Here is a 22,363-nt window from a genome sequence, read left to right as displayed (position 1 = left end):
TTATTACCAAGTATGTTTTGAAAGAAGAAGATTTAATCGAAAGACCGATATTAATTGTTATGATATCAATTTGGACATATTACTTCTTTTTTTATGGAAGCATCTGACATATATGATGTCAAGATTCAAATGATCAAGAAACAAAATGGTTTGAGAGCATTAACAAAATGTCAATTCTTTCGGTGAAATGCAAATTGGTAGTACAATTTTCATTTTTCATTTCTCTAAATTAGCAATCTAGTTTTAAATAATTTTTTTTTCGTTTTCTGATGTAGTTGATTATGATGTGATCAAAATTTTACACTAACGAAAATTATGAAACATCGTCTTTTCGTTCAGGAAAAAAACAATTACGCAAAAGGCACAATTTCAAAAGAACGCTCAATTGGGGGATATCAAAACTAATTGGGGGATAGAGGAAAAAGACAAAAACTGGATCCAAATATCAAATCAGGGTCACCCATTATCTAATTATTTTTTTAATTCCTAATCTACCCCTCACTAATTAGGTTTAATGGTTACTTAGAATTAGTAAAATCTTAAGATTTTTTGTTAAATGATTAGTGTGTATTTTTATTTGAATTTGGGTGAGTGAGGTGAGAGTAGAAGGAGGGAAAAAATAATTGAGAGGGAACTTTTTTTAATGAAAATGGAGGATGATTGTGAAGAGAGAATTGCTGCTAAGAGGTTGAAAATTTGATTTTTTTTCTTTAAATCCACCATTTTTGCAGCTGAAAAAGCTCGGTACTGGTATGGACGTGGTTTGAATACCGTGTAGGAAGCATCCATACCGGCATTGTATTCATACCACGTCCATGCCGGCACCGAGCTTATCCCCCATTTTGAAATTGAAGTCGGCATGGTATTCAACCAAAAAACTATGTCGGCACGCTACCGGCATGGTATGATGCCTAAATTTCTATGACGGCACATGATGTAAAGTATCCAGAAATTTGAATTTTTTTTCACCTGAATACCGGCATTGATAGATTTCTATCGAGCATGCCGGCATTAAGTCACGACGTTGAATGTTAGTTACCAAGCATGCCGGCACCATTTTCCGGCATAGTCTTCATAACTTCCGGCGATGTCAAAAAAAAATATTTCCGACTTGGTATTCATCACTACCGGCATGGTCTTCATCACTTCCGGCATGGGATTTTCATCAATACCGGCATGGTATTCATCACTTCCGACATGGTATTCATCACTTCTGGAACTGTCTTCATCACTTCCGGCATGGTCTTCGTCACTTCCGAATGTTAAAAAAAAAATCGGTTTCAAAGTGAGAAACCGGCAGAGAAGAAGAAGAGAATTTGAAAGGGAGTGGGGAAAATTTAAAATTTGAAAGAGAGTGGGGAATATTTAAGTTTCAAAGCCCTAACCCTAAAAGAGATTAATAAGAGGTGAAGATGGAAAAGGGGAGGATATGTTTTTGTTTTTTGATTTTAAATTTTTAGATTTTTATTTTGAGGGAAGGGTATTTTAGTATTTTTTCCCCAAAAAACACCCCTTAACAAACATTATTGGTTGGAGAAGTAATTCATATCCCCAATTAGTTTTGATATCGGCAATTGTGCGTTCTTTCAAAAACAAATGGTGCTGGGAAACACACGAACTAAGAAACAAAACACAACATAACCACCCAAACAAAATGTATGGACTCTGATGTTAAAATTAACAAATAAAAATAAAAATTAATTAGCTAATCTCAAAATTTGTAAGTTAAATTAGAACTAATTTTGTAATTAATAGTAAATAAGAAAACAGCTAATTGGGTAAATTAAATTAGGTTAGATATATATAGGTTTCTAAGTGAAATATATAACTCTAACAAATCAATGGTGACGTGATCTATCTAATTAGCTGGCTAGTGATAGTAATCATATGGAAGCTCTACAAATAGGGCAAGTATGAATGGCATTATTATCTTCTTCAGATGTCACCCAATTTTGAGTGCAATCAACATGAAACATATGTTTGCACTGAGGCATCATACATATTTTACGATTCCCTTGACCCTGCTTGGCTTTATTATCTCCTCGTATATCTTCTAAGCATATAGCGCATTCAGATGGCAAAGACGTCCCAATCTCGATGAATCTACTCTGATCAGATGGTAGAGTTTTCCTTTGCCGTGGAGCTAACTCTACAGTTGCAGTACTAATGACAATATGATGATCATCACTAATATTACTTCGATATTGTTGTTGTAGCTCTGTGATAGATTGTTGTTCTGCTTGTTGTTGTTGTGGTCCTTTGTTCTTGTTACACCAGTAGCAACAACAACACGGGCATAGTATGAATATTACAATGATTGCCAAGGTGCTGAGAGCGTTGCTAGCATGTGGAAGAGGAGGAGGAGGAGGAGGAGGAGGAAGAGGAGAAAGAAGAGGAGAGGGTGATGGAGCTCTTCCGTCAGTAGACATGATCATAATCTAGAAAGAGAGAATGAATTCAGCTTCTTAAAAAAAAACCTAGACGTATTGGTGTCATGGAATGGAAAGATCAGTCGAGTTTCAATCGTACGGGAATTGAACAGGTTGGATTTGATTGAAAAATTTGAGAGTTTTTTTGTATTTTGGAAATCAAGTTTGTGAGATTTGTGATCTGTTTTTGTGAGAGTTTTGGTGATTAAAACATATACGTGGAAAGCTTATGGCTAAGTCAATAAGCATACCTAGAAACTAGCTAGTGTTAGTATTCCCTAATACAGTACATATAGAGATGATGCAGTAGCAAAGCAAACAAACTGCACCGAATCTTGATATCATATCTTTTGGACTTCCATCTTTCTAGGAGGAAGTTTAGTTGATCCTATTTTTTATTCTTATCATTATCTTTGAGGGGCGCTGTATATTTGTCCTCCATACTGACGACGCTTGGCTGTGCCCTGGTCCCCTGGACCAATCACGCTTCCTCCTATTTGGCCGTGTTATTTATTTTATTTTTTTTGCAATTTTAAGGAACATTTAAACTATAACATGCTTCAAAAAATAAAATAAAAGACAACTACCCACGTAAACATAGTAAAAAGCAGCATGAAAATCATAGATGCTTCGAATTTTTTGTTCGAATGTCTAGCATTCATCCGTACATAGACATAATTGACATGAAACCTGTGTTCTTACACCTATCCCCTATTGATTATTTACAAAAAGAAAAAACCTCTAGCTAATTACCTATGTTTCAATGATGCGTAAATCCTCAAGCAGCTAGTGTAGTCTTATCCTGAATGTTGACGGTAGGAAAGCGGTGCTCTGTGTTGAGAATCCTGCAAGGAAGCTAATTGCAAACTGCTGCTGCTTCTAGGATGAGGTTCTGTAGTGGTAATCTCTCTGCTTGATACTTCGAGATGATCATCGTTAACACCCTCGTTAGCTACTATCGTGATATGTTGTTGCATATCACAAGGATTAACATGTGCTGGATTTGAACCATTGCGATGATGATGAGAAATCGAACGTTGTTGCTGTTGGCGTGTATGTGAAGGTGGTGGCGGTGGTGGGTTCTCGATATCATAGCTTGGCCCTCCACCACAACAACAACAACGTGTGCAGTGCCAAAATGTGATATAGACGACCGCTATAAGAGATACCCAAGCACCTATGTTCCACAAAATACTTATTGATGTATCTGACAACATATGTGGAGCAAAATTTCAAAAATAATGGAGAGGAGATGTATGTGCTCATACATATATAGAAGACAACAATTTTAATGGATATGGTTAACAGAATCCTGATCTAACCAGGTCTTCCAGTATTCATAAGGCAACAAGAAACCCTACGTCTACAAAATTCAGGCACTATCAAAACTTTAGAAGTTTTTGTTTTTCTTAAAAAGCTCGTACCTTTCCTACTAAACAGAAAGACTCGACGACGTGTTAATTAAAATTTCATAAAGTTACTATGCCATAAACTACATAAAACCTCGTAAAAAGATCAATGATCGACAAAGCAAAGATCAATACTATTGATGATGAATTATTAAACATGGTGATTTAACTCTGCAAATTTCGCATGCTGTTTTGGTTCGAATGTCTTGCTTTTTCATCCATCCATGATTATCTTTTTGTTAAATTCCTTCAACGTACGGAAACTAGTTAATGAAAAGTACTTTCCCATGATGAGATGCACCAGCCTAGAGTAAAATGGAATTCTCTTTGAAAGGCAGAAATCCAAGCTAACATGCTAGCCTTTGTTGGGGGGATATGATTTATTCCGTGCGAACATTTAGGAATAGCAAACGTACTAATTGGAACTTGATTCAATTTATAGTTGGTCAAAATTACTGTACAACAGAAATGAAAAGATCATCAACCAGTACCTAGTTGACAAAGTTTGATCATTCGAATGCTATAACAACTCTGCAAACAGGAGATATCATCCACTGGTAGATGCAACTAACATGAAACATGTGCTTACACTTATTGATTATACATGGTTCATTACAAGTACTGTCACTGTCGATCCCTCCTAAGTCACCTTGATGCTGTAAAGCTTCCCAGCAAATTGGGCAGTCTGACGACCCGCCAGTTACTGACTGTCGATATCCCGAAGGTGGAGCTCTCTGTTGAGAAGCCTGCAAAGAAGCCAATTGCAAACTGCTGCTGCTTCTAGGATGAGGTTCTGTGGTGGTAATCTCTCTGTTTGATACATCAAGATGATCATCGTTAACACTCTTGTTAACTACTATCGTGATATGTTGTGGAAAATCACAAGGATTAATACGCGCCGGATTTGAACCATGGCGATGATCATGATGATGAGAAATAGAACGTTGTTGCTGTTGGCTTGTATGCGAAGGTGGTGGTGGTGGTGGGTTCTCAATATCATATCTTCGCCCACCACCACAACACCACCAACGTGTGCAGTGAAAAAATGTGATATAGAAGACGGCTATAAGAGATACCCAAGCACCTACGTTCACCAAAATGCTTATTGATGTATTGGACAACATGTGGAGCAAAAATTGTACTTATCCAGAACAAAAGAGTGATCTACGTTTTTGTGGAAAACAATGGAGGTAAAATATATGTGCATATTCATTTATATAGACAACAATTTTAATGGATATGGTAAGCCTGATCTAACCAGCTCTTCTAGTATTCATAAGGCAGCGGGAAATCTAACGTCTTTGTGGACAACATTTTATTATTATTATTTGAATATTTGTGGACTACATGGTAAAAAAACTAAAACCGCACTTTGAAACACCTCGTCAGTGTCAACTTCAGCTCCATGTCTATTCTCCATAACTGAAGTCACCTTGTTTGGTTTTTCCAGACTCATCTGAGTTCAGATCCGACTTATTTGAGTCAGTGGTTTAGTCCTATAAGTCAGGGGTATTTTATGTCCGGACTCAAATGGTCAAAGTCAGGAGTTAGAATTGAATCAGATCGCCGGTCATATCTGACTCAAAATAAGAAAACAAACCATCTGACATCTGACTCGAGCCGAGTCAGCAAACAACAAACACTTTAGTGTCTCGCAGCTGTGTGCTATAGCTGACTAGCCCAGCAGTCGTTATTCATCAAAATGCAAACCAAGGCTGAAATTTCTTCAGCCGAAAAAATATCATGGGCAAGAGAAAGGCACCACAACTTTTGGGTGGATATAAGAAAGCAAGCCTTCTGGTATCTTCACAATGAGGCTAGACCACTTGTACTTATTTTCGTACCAGGATGCTTTGTGCTGAACATTTTCACATGGATTTGTCTCACTAATCGGATAACATTTGTAGCTAGTAAAGGAACAAAGTTTAACAAACAAGCCCCTGTGCTGATACAACAGACAACAACAGCAAGAAGAACTTCTCTGCTTTTTCCTCTCTCAAAACGCTTCCCCTACCAATATGGGGAATTGTTACAAAAACTCAACAAATACTTTTAATCACACTCCCAATAAACAAATGGAGGATCCTTCTATAAGTTAAGATAATTAATTGTGGGGAGTGCGAGACCTGCTTGCCGGTTGGTTATAAGCATAGCACTTGTTTCCTATTTGGCAAATTTAACTCACCTTTCGCAGCCCTCCAAAAGCCCAAATCTACACGAAGGACAGCCAAACAAAGTGAATAATATCAGCAACTTTTGTCAGTAAGTTTCTGCACATGAAGTAGGTTGGATGTGCAAAATAGTTGCTTCAGTAGATGAACAGACTATTTTACCTTGAGATTCCTATCCCAACCTCCTGTACACAATGCGCTCCCATCAGCTGACAACCCCAAACAGGTTATCCGACCCTCGTGTGAGGTTTGCAGAGAACCCAAGTTATGAACAACCTAAAAAGACAAAAACATACGAAAACATGAACTTTCTTATTTGCTAACAAATGCTATTTACCTACACAATTCACTAGAAAGGATCTGAAATGTACACTGAATAGAAGAATGATTACAACCCTTGGGAGATCTGAAGTATTCAAAAACTCGTACCTTTGCTAATAAAGTATCCCACACGAAGCAATCCCCATTGGAATATCCAGCAAACAAGAGCCTGCCTGATGATGAGAAAGCAATAGAAGTCACCGTAGGAACATCAATACCTCCAGGTTGTTGATAAACCTGGAGCTGGTGTCCGGTCCTCATGTCAAACAACCTGCATGTACCATCGTCCGAGCCAGTTCCGAATCTCTGCCCATCCGGGAAAAATTTAACAGTATTCACATCTCCATCGTGACCATGATATGTCCGTACAGCTCGACTTGCAATACGTGTGTCCCACAATCGAGCAGTTGCGTCACATGAACCAGAGACAAACATCTTTGAGTTTGATCCATTTATCGAAACACTGAGAAAAAATACAGTCCAAAACAGTCTAATCAGGAGATATGCATGGACAATCCAGATCAACAACGTAATTTAAATAAAATGGATAGTTACCATCACCCTACATAAGAATGAATTTTGAATAAGAAGGAAACTACTGATATATTCTTAACTAAAACATATTTGAGTAAAACTCTGGATTGGCATTCATGCTAACCCATGAGTTCGATAACCCATCTCTAATCATATTTACAAATCAATTAAAAAGGTGTTATAAACTTTTATGGACCTACTAGAATAAAAGTTTCTTATAACTAAACTGCAACCTAAACAAAATCCGAATTGGAGAAGAATTTACCGGTCACCAACAATAAACAAAGGCATTCCTTGCCACAAACAAAAGAATGATTAATTCACCGAGTATGATAGCAAACTACTAGATCTGAATGCAAACATCAAATAAAATTCGAGTACTCTCAGGAATTGGAAGATAAGCAGCACGTCGATACCAATTAAAGCATACCTCAATACGTCACCAGTGTGCCCGGATGGGAATTCACCTCCGAAGACAGAAATTCTCTGTCCTGTAGTAACATCCCACAAAACACATGTCTGATCACCAGAGCTTGTTATTAAGTGTGTGTCATCATCCGGAACATACTGACATGATGATACATAACCCTTGTGTCCACTAAGTATTCTTGATACCGGAAGATTCCCATCCTTGTCAATTGGAGAATTAAGATTGAAGATAGTGCAGACACTATCAAGGCCACCACTCGCAACAGTCTGTCCGCTGGATGAGAAGGCGCATGCCATGACCCATGCACAGGGTAGCTTTATTGCATGTATTTTCTGGCTAGTAAGAGCATTCCATACGATTAACCTTCCATCTTGAGATGCACTGACAATTCTGTTCTTCTCAGGAGTCCAATCCAATGAATAAACCTAGTAGAAGTAAACCAAACAACATTGGAACTCGATGCATGCTTAACAATCAGAAGTTCGTGTCACGTAAAAAACCAGAGCAAAAAGTAAATATGCAAGTTCAAGTTTTAACACCTAACAAAGTAAATAGTATAAAGGGAGATAAGGATACAAAGTTTGAAGCATATCAAATCTGAAGGTTACTGTTACTATTAAGGAAAATGATTCCCCCAAAACAGTGAGAGATTACACCTCCTATGGGCACCTGTTTAAAAGTCCCTAGATCTCTTTCCGCCGTTTCGAGAAAGAAAAATAATGGAGTTCAAAAACTATTCTAATCAGCACAAGTGTCCAGATGAAAATAACCCATCAGAGTGAAATTGCTAAACTACCTGCTTAATATCACAGAATTATTGTTTCCTTCAACAAGCAAGCCAGGTGAAACTCCACTATGGCAAATTAGGAAGACTTTTGCTTATCGTGTAGGCTTAAGCAATCGAACTAGTTGGTCACTTGAATCTATGTTTTCTAAATCCTAAAAAAACAAAGCCCCTTAAACAAAGTAATTCATCTGACCAAAATGATGTCTCTATTAACTACAGTTTGCAATTTTCCCAGTTATGTATTTGTCGGGGTAGTGTACAAGATAAACCAGGATCAACCTAAACAATCGTACAGGGTTTAATTTCAAGAGTACATGTCTGATACTGATTTTCCCTTTCTGCCCAATTGATAAAATAAGGTTTCACAATTTAGGCATAACTTTGCAGAAAACACCTATCCATGGAAAAGAAATTCTAAAAATGAAAACTAGCACATACCTTCCCAGTGTGTCCTTGCAATGTTCTGCAACACACCAGATCAGTAGGTCCAAAGCTAATCGCACTTCTTCCTTGTAATCTCGAATACCCAGCAACTGCGAAAGATCAAAAACCCACACTCAGATAAAAAAAAAACCCCCAAAATTCAAAAAATATAAGTCTAAAGTTTGAAAGTTTGAAGTAATAAAGTACCATCTGTATCAAGTAGAAGAAGTCTTTTCTGCTTCAATCGTTCTCTAAGTGAATTTACAGTTGCTGCTGCAGCTACATGCCGCTCTTTAAGTTCTGCAACTGACATCTCTCAAAAAAAACCTAAAACCAAACACCAAAAACAGCTACTCCACAAGAGAGATACCAAAAATTCTACAAGGTAATCATCACAAAGGAACCTTCCAATCAAAATCAATTATAACCTAAATTTTCTGAGAAGGAGAGATAAACAAAATATTCAAGAAATGAAGAGGAAATTGTTAAAAGGGGGTTTAGGCTTTGAGGAGAAGAAGAAGTAAACGATGATGATGATTAATGGTAATGGTAATGGTGATGATGGAGGACGGAACCAGGAAATAGTTTCAGAGAGAGAGAGAGAAAGGAGAAGACCTTATGTACAATGATCAAGCGATCTGACGGTTGACAGACAGAAGAAGACTAGTTGTGGACCCACAATCCAGACCAGATTGAATTACTGCTGTCGTTGGACCCCACGTTATTGGGGTTAGTCGTGCCGCCGTACTTTCGGTGGTTGGTGCTGGGTTTTGGTGTGAAGGAGTTCTGGTTTTACATTGGATTTGTGCCCCTATTGGCAATCTTGCCTTATTCTGTAAATGGAAGGCAACTAGTAACTCGTGGTTGAAATTATTACTGGGCTTCTAATCTGCCCCATACGAGACAACATATTAAAAATAAAAAATAATAAAACAAAATCATGAAAGCCGGGAAGCAGACAAAATTTGCAGAGAAAACTTGACGTGATGACTATCTAAACGAAATGGTTGGATAGTAAATCATTCATTTACTCAGAATACTACTGACATGGTTGGATAGTATTATCACATCAGACCCATTCTTCTTTTTAGATTCTTTTCCGGAAATTAAGAAATGAAGATACAAACCCAGTCTATGGAGGGTCATTCAATGCTACCTACCCCAGACCTGCTGCTGTCTGTGTCACAATCAAACAACATTAACAAAAGATGATCCGAACTGTATACGTACCGAAATCCCCACAAAAGATTCCATTTTTTTCGAACTATTAAAGTTCCAACAATCAGCTAATAAAATCTGTATCACCAGCACCAGTGGTCTAGTGGTAGAATAGTACCCTGCCACTGTACAGACCCGGGTTCGATTCCCGGCTGGTGCATTTTTTTTGCTTTTCCAGCTGAAAAATGAAAAATCTCAAACAGACTGACCCAGTATGCTTTAATAAAGTAACTAACCAAAACATGCACATCTAAAAGCAGTTTTCGATTCTGATTTAACAAAGGAAAAGTCTCACTTGGAAACTTTAGCATTCTATTAACATTATAATTCTGGACTCATGTTTGGGAAAAAACCAACTGGAAAATGAGTTCCAAAACTGTATGTAAATTATTTTCTGATTAATTGTATCAGTGAGACGCATGAAAAAAGTTTCAAGATTTCTCATAAACTGGAGCATATGTGGTGAACCTCAGCATATATTCTATATATCATCCCATCTTTGGGAATTCTGTCCTTAAACTGTCTCTATATTTTTGGTAGCAGAGTGACTGGCTCGGAAGGAACATCTGAATTTCCCTGCAAGTTATGGAGCATAAATGATTTTTAGTCAAAAGCCGCATCACATAGTTCCTGAATTTCCATGATACAATCAACAAAAAATGGAAGAAATATTTTGTCCTAGTGCAAGTTCATAATAACAAGCACTGCGCACTAGCCCTTCCTTACCTCGAGATATTTTGTTAGCAATGTTGTGGTACTGTAATTGAATCCCTCGACTGGTTCTCCGTCGGTACGTGCCTTGTTAAGTTGTTTCCTAACTTGGGAAGCAAGTGACTGCAGAACATAGATAAACAAACTTAATGTTATCAATTGAAAAAAGAAGCAGACAAACAATCTCAGCATGACTGGAAACATCATACCTTTCCTAGTTCGACTCCCCATTGATCAAAAGAATTAATCCCCCATAAGAAACCTTCCACTGCAACTCTGTGTTCATAGATAGCCAACAACTGAAAGTAACACAAAAATGAGAAGTTATGTTACACAATGCAGATGAAAGCAAATATTACAACTCACAGATAGCCAACAACTGAAAGTAACACAAAAATAAGAAGCTATGTTACACATACAGATGAAAGCAAACATTACATAACTTCAAACTTCTTACAATAAAGAGATTATGCAGAAAGGAAAAAAATGCAAAAAACTAAGAATTAGATAGCCTAACGCTCGATCGGTGACAAACCTGTCCAACATTGTACGCGTTCAGAGAAGGAAGTAGAAGGCTGAGTGATGGACGGTTGCCAGAGAAGGTCTGCATAACGAAAAAAGAATGAAGTGTTATGAACAGTAGAGCTTGTTTAGTTTGAAACGCAAATGAAAGAATTCAGAATGCTATAGATTGAAAGTATCACCTTGTGAGGAACAAGATGCTGAGGGACCTTTTCTGCCAGCAATTGCTCGGCAGTCTACAGTAAAGCAACTTGTGTCAAATTTCCAGGCACTTAGAACACAAACCATGGCTAAAATTGAACATAAAACAGATGTTGTATAATTCTGTAGAGCAAAGACTTTTAAACGGAAAACCTAAACAAATCAAGTTTACAAAACTATATCATGAATACATGTCTGAGGCAATAGCTTACTTTCCCATAAGCAAGAGCATCTGGCTGTGCAAAGAAGTTAGACATCAATTCATCGTGGTTGCTCACCACTTCCCCTGCAAAGCAAAGCAACTCAACTATATAAATAATTATCACCCATAATATATATCTAACAGTATCACTTCTACACTCTTTAAGATAAGCCTTTTGATAAGACATTTACTCTTAAGGGAACTGTTGTTAGGGTAGTACCTTTCAGGTACACAGGTTGCTGACTCTTAACAACACCAATAAAATCACAAGGAATCACGCGGCCCTGAAAGTTTCAAGAAAACTTGATCTGAGATACAACTCTAGTTTGGCCTTGAGAATAAACTCAAGCAAGCATAAGAATCCAGAAGTAGCATTTCGAGAACTGTGGATAGAAAACATCCAACTTTACCTGATGAATTAGCTGGTAAAAGCTGTGCTGGCCGTTTGTACCTGGCTCACCAAAATCAATTTCGCCTGCCTCGAAAGGAAGAGGAACACCATCAATTGATACACCCTTCCCATTGCTCTCCATGCTAACCTGCAAGAGCAGTCACGCCATCACATTTAATACCTGGAGAAAAACCCTCTGGAGAGCAATGTTAATAGCCATAACACTGTTAACACATGCCTGTTGGATATGGGGAGCGAACTTCTCTAGTGCTTGACAGTAAGGCAAGATGGCCTGGAGGAACACGAAGAAGTTAGGAGTGTCAAACAAAACCTATGGGTTAGTTAAACCAGTAAAAAAAAGATCCACTTACTCTTGCAGGGTATCCAAGAAACGAAACATTCCATACACTCAATAAACCTAAAAGTACCTGTTCCAGAATCAAGCATGAGTAACATAAAAATAACCGTAAGAGGGTACCTTTTTTACTGTTCTATATGAATGGTTACCTTGATTAGCCACCCAAATCCAAATAAAAATAACATTAATAATGACTACTTGGGCAAACTTACAGGTATGTTTTTCTCAAAAGGTGCTGAATTGAAATGCTTATCGATGCTGGAAGCTCCTTTTAAAAACCTTCAAGAAGAAGCCACAAATCCACTAAAAATATTAATTTGATACTTCGATTCGAGATAGTTTTATCCTTGTAGAGTTATACTAATTGTTACAGATTAACTACAAGTCTGACACAAAAGTAACAAGAAGGCCAAAACTATGCCTGATCAACAGTGCGATTTAGTCTCATTGAAGAAATGAAAAGGATGGACCAAGAGTCATGTCAAAAAAATCCAAACTTTCAGAGGCAACTGAATTTGAGCTTGTACCCCAACAAATAGCAAAACCAGCACAGGATAATTTAAAGATAGGGGCAACATACTTTTCAACAAGAGGGAATCCGTATTGGAGAGACAGAGGTAATACTCCAACAGCACTACAAACTGCAATAAAAAAAAGTAACCTATAAGATTCCTGTGTTTCAGCAAAACTCCCTAGACAGATAAGCAAATAACTCTAACAGCAAGTAAAACATGGTATTTAGAAGATGTAATGTATGACGTTACCACTATATCGGCCTCCAACCCAATCCCAGAAAGCAAAAGCATTATTAGGGTCAATACCGAACTGCTCAACAAACTGCATCAGAAAGAAATTTAATGAGCGCAGAAAGAATATAGAGAACACCAAATAAAGCATTATTAAGGACTGAAATCCATATTTCTCGTCATATAAATTATAAAGAATAAACTGAAAAGGATATAAGACGAGAGTCATTAATTAAAAATCTGAGGTAGACAAACATTACTATATCAGATAATTAAAAGGCATGTTTTTTCACTAGTAAGGAGAATAAACACAGAAAATTGCAAGAAACAGTATGTCAAAAAGAAGGGCCGGGATCAATGTGGACATACCGCAAGATTGGTGCTGACTGCCACCATATGCTTTGCAACAGCCTGAGGCCTGAAAATATTTAGACATAACTGCTTAATATCTAGTGACAAGGTGCAAGCAAAATATTTATATTAGTCTAAGACTGCATCTCTGCCACTAGTGAGTTATACTATTGCAGCACTAACCCAAGAGCAGCTGAAATCCACTCCCTCAGTGTACGAGCATTCAACATGGTCTCAGCGGTTGTAAATGTCTTTGAGACCACCACAACTGAAATTTACCACAAGAAACAGCAACACATAGGATAAGAACCGAGACGGTAAGAAGAGAGGACATGTTGCAAAAAAAACAAAAGTACTACCATATAAGTTAAAAAGATTGATGCTAACCCAAGGTGGTCTCAGGGTTCAACCCTGCGATACTCTTTGCAACATCAACTGGATCCACATTTGCGAGACTGCAGAAAAGTTGATAAAATCAGGAACACAGAAAACTTATAAGTCTTCTGGTTAATCAGAAGGCAAAGCCACAAAGTAACATCGGATCTGTACAATCAAATCTTTTCCCAAGAATATGAATCCCCCTACGCACGATGTTCGTGAAAATGAAAACACACAGTACGGGAATCACAATTCGACTACTTACAAACGCAACTGGCGTCCTTTTCCACAGGCCACAGCCTCCGAATCTACAAATGTACGATGTAAGAAAAACAAATTGATTATCAACAAGTTGCACAACAAGATATCACACAACTTCAATAGATAAGAGTGCACAACACAAACAAACCTGTCTGAAGTGCAGTGTGTACAAAGAGGGGACCCAAAAAGCTGCCTCCAATACCAACAGCTACAACATCTTTCAATGCCTTCCCCGTAGCTCCAATCTGTCAAACTTTCCTATCAATATCTGTAAGTGTAAGATTAAAATCAAGTCGTATTGAAACAGATATAAATTAGTATTACCCAAGAGCCACTGCGAATTTTTTCACTGAATTCGTTGATCTTGTCCAAAACCTTCCGAACCTCTGGAACTACATTTATACCATCACTGGATATAACCGCATCTCTTGGAGCACGTAGAGCCACGTGGAGAACAGATCTATCCTCGGTGCTGTTTATCTGTTGGCACCATCCAAAAGTCAGAACTGAAATAGCATTACAAGCTTGAGGTTGCCAATAATCCAACTAAACTTCAATATTCTCAACTGGATTTGAATAGCCAGTATGGATGTCAACTTACATGTTCTCCGCTATACATTTTGCCAATTTTTTCTTTGAGATGTGCTGCCTACAGTGTAAACATAGAGCAGTACCATCAAAACTACTGCAAACTACCAATACGTCTCCTCAAAAGAAAAGAACAATCGGTAAGAGGATGAGCTTAAACCCACCTCAGCCAGCTCCAACAGTTTTGCCATGGTGTCCTGATTACCACATTGCCGCGAGTAATCCAAAAACAACCCATCAAACTCACTACAATACCAAATAGAACCCAACCGTTAACCTCACCATTAAACCAAACAATCAATAGAATCACCAATAACAAGAGTAAAATTGCAAATAAGGAATGCCATACAGCATCATGGATTTGCAGCGTTCCGAGTCACCCATCAAATCACGCAAATGAGTCTTTTTAATGTCATCAACATGAGCCTATGCAGAAGAACGGATAAAATTGCATAAGTATAAGTAAAGCCAACCTTCCAATACCCATCTTAATAAAATCCAAATATATAAGTTAAATATGATCAAAATGTACATACCTTTAAAGCTTTCCAAGGTTGGGTTTCACAAATAAGAGTTGAAGAAGCCATTATTAGAATCTGCAAATTTTAACACAAAAACAAATAAATTACTTAGTTACAATTAGAAACACCAAAACTTGATTGACATATAAATCTTCTTGCAAACAATGAAAAACAGGTGAACTTCTCAAAATCAATATAGCTCAAATTTCTGTATGTAAAAACCACCTTCAAGAACAAGAACAGCTCAAATTTCTTGGTGGAAAAGTTTAGATTAGATTAAATCTTAGAGACAGAGAGAAAATAGATACGGGAATCGTGTATAGTATACCTGAAATCAGGAGAATATCTCTATCTTGTTCTGTGGATGATGATGAATGTTTGCTTCAAACCGGATAAATTGATTTTTCTTTCAGCTCAATAAGTTATTTCGTGAATTCTCTTGGAAACTGCAAAAATTATATTCCTCAAAACATTTTTTTAGATGATTATTAATATTGTTGGATTAGGGAATAAGAAAATAATATTCTATTTTTAGTGCTTCGTTTCTGTGGGACACTGTTAATGGTACTTTCCACGCCCCTAGGTTTTTTTAGGACAAAATCTGCGGTGTTGGTCGGTAGATATAATCTTGTTAAGAAATTGGATGGTCGTGATTAACTGATGCTCCGTAAGTACGTGGTCTGGTCTTATTGCTTCAACAGCTTAGTTTTTGCTTTGTAAGTACGTACGTGTTAGCTGGTAGTCACATGTGTGTGGTCATGACTCATGACTTATAGCTCGTTTGGATAAAGTAATTTTTAGAAGTAAGTTTGGCTGTTAAATTTGAGAGCAACTTTTAAAAATTGAATAGTTAACTTTTTGGTCAGCTTTTTGGAGAAGCAGATTTGTATCCAAAACGTGGATACAATTTTCTTAAACAACATCTACTTATTTGAGGGTAGCGTTTCTATCACAAAATTTTTTTTGAGTGGAGCACACTTTTCACTACTAGAACAAGGATAAGAAGCGGAGCGTGATGGTATAGATTTTTGCATCTCCAAGTGCGTGCATTTTCATCTAATCGCTCCCTCCCAGTGTTTGGCTCCGAGAAACTTCGTCGCATCTTGGTGTGACATTGAATCAATTGACAGATAGAAATCGTCCTCAACTTATACCGGTGGAATAGCAAATTTTGGGCTTCTGCCAACAACTCTTGTGGCCGGAACAGCAGCTTGCGCATCCACTGCTGTTAATATTGGAGGTACAGACATTCCCAGGGAAATGACAATTTCTGCAACAAAGAGGAAAGCCAGAATCAAATGATCGAGTATGTTGGAGTACGAGAATTGTAGATTCGGTACAAATTAGCTAGACCTCACCTATCCCTTCTCGAACAGATAAGTTGGGTCTCATAATATCCTTAGAACTGATGAGGAAAATATCCCCAACGTAGAGATGGTTGGAGGGTACATAGACACAACAAAGCTCCTCTTCTCCTACACCTCTCCGAAGAATCACAGACGATGTTATGAATCCAAATGCGTACTCTCCAACACGTGGATGTTGTATGATAGCTACTTCCTTAAATGCCTGAGAATTTTGCTCTACATGAAGAATTATATATGTAAGGGTGCGCAATACTACTTTAGTAACTATTACAGAACTTCACGCAAGAAAAGTGGTTTGAAGGTACGCACCTGGTGATATTGCAGCGCTTATTTGCTTTGACGCCGAGTAAATATAGCTTACTAGCGGCATCTTCTTGATAAACAATTCCCCTAGACCAAGAACAGAAGCTCCCCACCATGACGACATGAACACACCAACTAAGAAGATGAATGTGATAGATGTGACAAATCCAAGGCCTAATACAAATGGCAAATTAGTAAGAGGTAGATGCAGATGGTTCAGACGAAAGTATAACTTCAAAGTTTGTTTGTTTTTCCCACCGAACAGGTTGCTCCTAATAACATTTTAGAGGATTGGAACAAGATATAGTACTTTACCGAAGATATTGATCCCTAAATGCGAATAAACTGGTGAAAAAAACCCGTCAATAAAACGGATGACCCCCCATGTTATGTAGACTGTGATGGCTATTGGCAGAAGAATAACACTGGAATGAAGGAAAACATCAAGTTATATAAGACACTGTAAAAAGATTATAGTGTTACCAAGAACTTTCGTTTAATTATTACTAAGAGTTACAGGCAGTTTATTTGAGGTGAAACAAAGAGTGTTAATTTCAATCGAGAGAAACAAAGAATTGACTGTCGAAACGTCAAAAAACTTACCATCCTGCCATGAACTTTTTTGATGCCCAGCTCCTGATAACTTTAGAAAATGCCTACAAGAATGAAACGGTATCTATTCAGAAATTAACTACCCAGGCTCCTGATAAATATCAAGGCCGCAATACACAATTAACATTTTGCCAACTTTGAACCAACTGGGAGTAACCCAGCCGGCCAATGAATTAATTCAGTTTAGGTATAGCTCAATATCTATGAAAATGTCTCAATTCGCCTGTATCGTGCTACAAACACCAGTTACCTTACTACTCTACTAAGAGGGCATCTAGGGCCCAAAGAACTTTCTAGTGAGATAAAATCAAGTAACATAAAATACTCTAATAAATGCATATAAAGAAGATCCAAGAAAGTTATGCATGGAAATAACATGCACACGGTCTGGGCAATTATAATTTTCCAATTTAATGGGTTGAATCGGTTGATAGTAGTAACAATGAATTACTAATAACATGGGATTTTTTTCTTTCTGATAAGAAACCCTAACCTAAGATATGATGTATCGGAAAAAAAGAAAAGAAAAAGGGAAGAATGGAAAACCTCTCTTCCTGAATGATGGTGAGATAAAGAAACAGGAGATGATGATTTTGATCCACCACTACCGTCATCATCATCTTGTAATGCTACTCCTGAAACTGGAATCAGAAGCTCTCGATCTCTTTCTCTTTCTCTTGCTGTTGCCATTTTCTTTTCCTTCTCTCTCCTGTGAAATGTAACCAACTCTATAGTATGGGACCCCTTCATAACCGGAATCCATCGTGCTAAAAATAAAATCGGTAAACAAAATCGGTGAGTCGAATCGTGATAGTTATTAGTCACATTTGATTGAGTTCACTTTTTAGTAGACACAAAAGGCACTGCCAAGTGCTAATGATTCAACTCCAAATTTGATATTTTACCACTATAGGGTACTGCATTCTCTGCAAAATTCAAAGCTTGGATCGTAATTTCTGTTCTCTAAAGAACCAGGTGCTTGCACAACTATTAGTTAACTTGTACATAGGAAACCAGAGAAACAGACGTGGCTCACTTTTTTTCCATGTTACCCGGAACTAATTTTAACGTTACACTGTAGAAAATTGGTATCGAAACCTCTCACAGAGATAATCTAGTGGCAGTCGTGAGCACCATTGAATTGGTGGCTTCAGTTCTTTGCCTAGATGATGTTCTGGTTAATCAAACACAGTTTTTCATTTTTATTTATCAAACTCCCCCTCTCTTATTCACAGGTAGAAAGAGAGGGGCAGTGACCTTCACTGAATTATTACAACACAATACAATTTCTTATTGGACTCTTCTTACCATACTTGTTTCACTCAAGTACTTGCCTTATAATTATTAACTTATCACAATAGTAAAGAGATTTTTAAACAGTTATTCTTTATCCATCTTCTTTTTCCTCTTCTTCTTTAAGTACTTCCACCAGGATAATCACAACTTTTATAACCTGTACAAGCAGAAAACCCAGAAGAATAGTACATGTATTAGAGCAAGCACCACTGCCCAAACTTTCTCCTGAAACCCTGCATACCAGGAAAAGTTTTTTTTGGCTTAAAAAGCAACTACTCTACTATGGGGGGGATCCCTATTTTGGTCCGAGTGTGCGACTAGAGTTTTGGCCGATGCCAACCCCTCAAATCGAAAATACATAGTGGACCCAAATTTGCGTTTACTCAAGTATCCGCAAAGGACATGCCAGATTTCCTTGGCTTTTCCTTGCCATAGCACTTGGCCTTTCCCTAACTAAGACCCATGTAGAGTGAGAAGTGCCTCCCATAGTGGTTGCTCTTAGAAACACAGCAGATGAGGAAATTCGAGTTTATATGAATTGTCAACACTAAAATTCTTAATAATGAAAACTCAAGATGTTTAGGCTCTTTTACACATAGGTTGCTTCCATTAATTGAAGCCAGACAGTGATATGGATGATATACTACTTTTGATGATTAGGTATAAGAGTGAAGTGGACTTACTGGGATTCGTGGAAGTTAATGTTGCTGTCTGTGAATAATCACAGTTCCTTTTGCCTTCCCTGCTTGAATTTCTGGTGTAGTGGTGGGAGGTGTTGGTGTTGTTGGAGGTGTTGGAGTCGTGGGTGTTGTTGGAGGTGTGGGAATTCTAGGATCTGATGGAGTCCTGGGGGTTCTTGGAGTTTTGGGAGTTGAAGGAGTTGTGGGAGTCCTAGGTGTTCGTCGAGTTTGAGTAGTGGGAGGTGTTGGTGTTGTTGGAGGTGTTGGAGTCGTGGGTGTTGTTGGAGGTGTGGGAATTCTAGGATCTGACGGAGTCCTGGGGGTTCTTGGAGTTTTCGGAGTTGAAGGAGTTGTTGGAGTCCTAGGTGTCCGTCGAGTTTGAGTTGTTGGCGTAGTAGTGGGAGGTGTTGGTGTTGTTGGAGGTGTCGGAGTGGTGGGTGTTGTTGGAGGTGTGGGAATTCTAGGATCTGATGGAGTCCTGGGGGTTCTTGGAGTTTTGGGAGACGAAGGAGTTGTTGGAGTCCTAGGTGTTCGTCAAGTTTGAGTTGCTGGTGTGGTAATGGGTGTTGTTGGAGGTGTAGGAATTCTAGGATCTGACGGAGTCTTAGGTGTTCTTGGAGTTCCAGGAGTTGCTATAGTCCTGGGTGTTCTTGGGGTTTGAGTCTAAGAGCAAAAAAATCCATGTTATTCAAATATCATTGTTAAAGAGAACATGAGAAACAATACAATGGTAAATGACTGAACCTTATGAACAATGACCACTATCTATAATTTCTATTTTAAACATTGACGAACGAGTCATCATCTTTGCAAAGAGGGTTGGGGGTTCAAGCCTGCTACTGCAGACATTAAATCCGTAATAACCATCTACTGGTTTCTACTTCTGGTTTTCAGATCCCTAATATGCTTTACCTGATTACATCAGTTGGATGATCCAAATAATTTGATAAAGTTGCAAAATAGTTTATTTAGAAGGTTAGAACAACAAGCCTAGTCAATATAGCTGGTGACCCAATGAAGATCATTCTACATTCAAGACCATGCATGCGCCATTTAAACGACATAACTTAACAGATAGGGTACAACAGCTAAAACTAAATAAGAGCATTGTTAGTTTGTTATACTAGTATGCTGCAACCTTATACCACCTATTGAAACTACAGAAAAATAGTATAACCTACAAGAGTCTAAGTCTTTACCTGGATATTCTTTGAAAGACCAGCGTCATATGCCACAATTCCATCTAGTCCAATGTGAAAGAGGATAGGGAGGAGCAAGAAGAAGATTGAACTCTGCCAAAACTTTACCATGGTGGAAGATCTTTCTCAGTCTAAAACCTATTTTTGGCACAAAAAGCAGAGGAAGTAGAAGCTTAAATAAGAGAAACTGAAACACGGTAGGGGTGTTAAAACAGATTTCTCCTGGGTAGAAAGTGAAAGCAATAAAAGATAGACAGTCTTTTTTGTTGTTTTGAAATTTTGTATTTTGTTCCGACCTAAGAGATATAAAAACAATTTCTACTGGCACGACAGTGAGATCAACCAAGTCATTTTGTAGTTTTGTAATTTTGTTCCGACCTCGTTACCCTAGAGATACTATATATGTTAACTCTAAATCAAACATCACATGTTAACTCTAAATCAAACATTACAGGCTGCACAAGTTAAGTTTTTGAGCTCGGTTCTTAGATATCAACACCTGACAGCTTAACACTCTACTAGAGGCATCTTTACCACGACACACAACCTAAAATCCAATTTGAACAATATTACTACGAAAACAACACCCAAAATTGTCAAGAACAGTGATAGGATGCCGTGATAAGATTACCTAGCTTTAAAAAGAATTTTCTCAAATGGTTACTATGCGTGATGATTTTATTAAAATTCAAAATTCCCAAGCTAAAAGAACAGCGCATTGAAATCGAACAGAGAATCAATTAGTTAACATCAAAGAACCTACCATTCTACCATGATCTTTTCTGCTGCGCAGCTACGATTAATTTCACAAAAAAAAATGCCTAAACAAAAACGACAGTTTCCACTTAGAATCATCTTCTAATCAACTAGATTGATAAAACTTCAAAGTAGTTATATAATATCAACATACATAAAGATACTACTATGAACAATTTTACCCATTACACAGTTGACAACCATTTTATCTAATGGTTTAGGAACCCTAGACGTAATTTGAAAAAAAAAAAGGGAAGAACGGAAAACCTCTCTTCCTGAATGATGGTGAGATAAAGAAACAGGAGATGATGATTTTGATCCACCACTACCGTCATCATCATCTTGTAATGCTACTCCTGAAACTGGAATCAGAAGCTCTCGATCTCTTTCTCTTTCTCTTGCTGTTGCCATTTTTCCAACTCTATAGCATTGGACCCTCGTTAACTATTTGGCGCTAAAACATACACAAATCTGGCGAATTGGCTCATGAAACGTTTCAAACCCACCGATCCAATCTTATTCAAATACTATGAAACCGATCCAATTAATTTGTTGGATTAGATTGATCCAAAATTTCCAAACCGGTTTAATTAAAAACAGAGATTTTGGATCACATGGCAATGTTTGGGTTAACACCGGCCAACGGAGTTACAAGGCATATTTGAGGCATTGGGAAATTTTTGTTCTCGCCACAAATTTTAGTCCCGGGACAAAACTATAGGTTACAAAGCATTTTTTTTTTTTTTTTTTGCCAACAAGGTGCAATTTGTTCTCTGTTCTAGTGACCGAGTAGATTATATATCACGGTGCAGATTTCAAATCACAATGGTAAATTTTTTGTTAGGATGCAGATTCAGAGTTATTATTGTCATACTAGATATTTTAAGTTAGGGTTGCAACTCTATGGACCATGTAACATGTTTTTTTTATAATAACATTTTTTGAGTTATGGTGCATGTTAAGTGTCGCCAATCAGATTTTGAATCACAATGTAAATGTAAGGCCACGTGGTAGGTTTTTAGCCATTCTGTAATTTTTGGGCCAATAGACAAGTATTGGGTCAAGTAAAATATTTTGTACCACAATGCAGTTTTCGGATCACAAGACATGAATAATACCTCGATATAGATAATAACTTGAACCAACTAAATTGAGAATAGAAAGATTATTACACCAAATGAATAAGATCTCACAGGTA

At 37.6% G+C, this 22,363-nt stretch overlaps 3 protein-coding genes, 1 long non-coding RNA gene and 1 other non-coding gene across 6 annotated transcripts; 1 reads left to right on the top strand and 4 right to left on the bottom strand.

Moving 5' to 3' along the window:
• Nucleotides 1-5,715: 5,715 nt before the first annotated feature.
• LOC113289243 (guanine nucleotide-binding protein subunit beta-like) lies at nt 5,716-9,826 on the bottom strand. Its single transcript, XM_026538447.1, has 6 exons — nt 8,712-9,826; nt 8,520-8,614; nt 7,295-7,719; nt 6,439-6,793; nt 6,172-6,285; nt 5,716-6,050 (listed from the first exon to the last, which is right to left on the bottom strand). Exons 1-6 carry the CDS (start codon nt 8,815-8,817, stop codon nt 6,015-6,017), a joined length of 1,131 nt encoding a protein of 376 aa, XP_026394232.1. The 5' UTR covers nt 8,818-9,826; the 3' UTR covers nt 5,716-6,014.
• TRNAG-GCC lies at nt 9,812-9,882 on the top strand. Its single transcript has one exon. It is a non-coding gene; the product is annotated as a tRNA-Gly (tRNA).
• Nucleotides 9,883-9,971: 89 nt separating this feature from the next.
• LOC113289242 (glucose-6-phosphate isomerase, cytosolic-like) lies at nt 9,972-15,457 on the bottom strand. 2 transcript variants are annotated; one of them, XM_026538445.1, is made up of 24 exons: nt 15,281-15,454; nt 14,968-15,027; nt 14,781-14,857; nt 14,596-14,677; nt 14,445-14,492; nt 14,168-14,323; nt 13,992-14,088; nt 13,848-13,890; nt 13,592-13,659; nt 13,388-13,472; nt 13,223-13,271; nt 12,872-12,944; nt 12,688-12,748; nt 12,320-12,386; nt 12,121-12,177; nt 11,988-12,041; nt 11,769-11,897; nt 11,579-11,642; nt 11,369-11,442; nt 11,138-11,191; nt 10,969-11,037; nt 10,643-10,732; nt 10,449-10,556; nt 9,972-10,298 (listed from the first exon to the last, which is right to left on the bottom strand). In XM_026538445.1, the coding sequence occupies exons 2-24, from the start codon at nt 15,016-15,018 to the stop codon at nt 10,248-10,250; spliced, it is 1,707 nt and encodes a 568-aa protein (XP_026394230.1). In that variant the 5' UTR covers nt 15,019-15,027; nt 15,281-15,454; the 3' UTR covers nt 9,972-10,247. The 2 variants fall into 2 exon arrangements, with proteins under 2 accessions (XP_026394230.1, XP_026394231.1); XM_026538446.1 differs by lacking the exons at nt 9,972-10,298; nt 10,449-10,556; nt 10,643-10,732; nt 10,969-11,037 and having other exon boundaries at nt 11,138-11,245; nt 15,281-15,457.
• Nucleotides 15,458-15,819: 362 nt separating this feature from the next.
• LOC113286160 (protein LIKE COV 1-like) lies at nt 15,820-17,936 on the bottom strand. The gene is made up of 6 exons (XM_026534858.1): nt 17,781-17,936; nt 17,226-17,278; nt 16,938-17,047; nt 16,629-16,796; nt 16,311-16,535; nt 15,820-16,222 (listed from the first exon to the last, which is right to left on the bottom strand). The coding sequence occupies exons 1-6, from the start codon at nt 17,922-17,924 to the stop codon at nt 16,101-16,103; spliced, it is 822 nt and encodes a 273-aa protein (XP_026390643.1). The 5' UTR covers nt 17,925-17,936; the 3' UTR covers nt 15,820-16,100.
• Nucleotides 17,937-18,416: 480 nt separating this feature from the next.
• Nucleotides 18,417-19,825, bottom strand: LOC113286161. The gene is made up of 2 exons (XR_003329141.1): nt 19,214-19,825; nt 18,417-18,687 (listed from the first exon to the last, which is right to left on the bottom strand). It is a non-coding gene; the product is annotated as an uncharacterized LOC113286161 (long non-coding RNA).
• Between the last annotated feature and the right edge of the window lie 2,538 nt (nt 19,826-22,363).

The sequence above is a fragment of the Papaver somniferum genome, chromosome 6 (genome assembly GCF_003573695.1).
Source record: "Papaver somniferum cultivar HN1 chromosome 6, ASM357369v1, whole genome shotgun sequence".
Taxonomy (NCBI): Eukaryota; Viridiplantae; Streptophyta; class Magnoliopsida; order Ranunculales; family Papaveraceae; genus Papaver; species Papaver somniferum.
The sequence above is the reverse complement of the archived record's forward strand: the minus strand, read 5'-3'. Positions and strand labels throughout refer to the sequence as shown.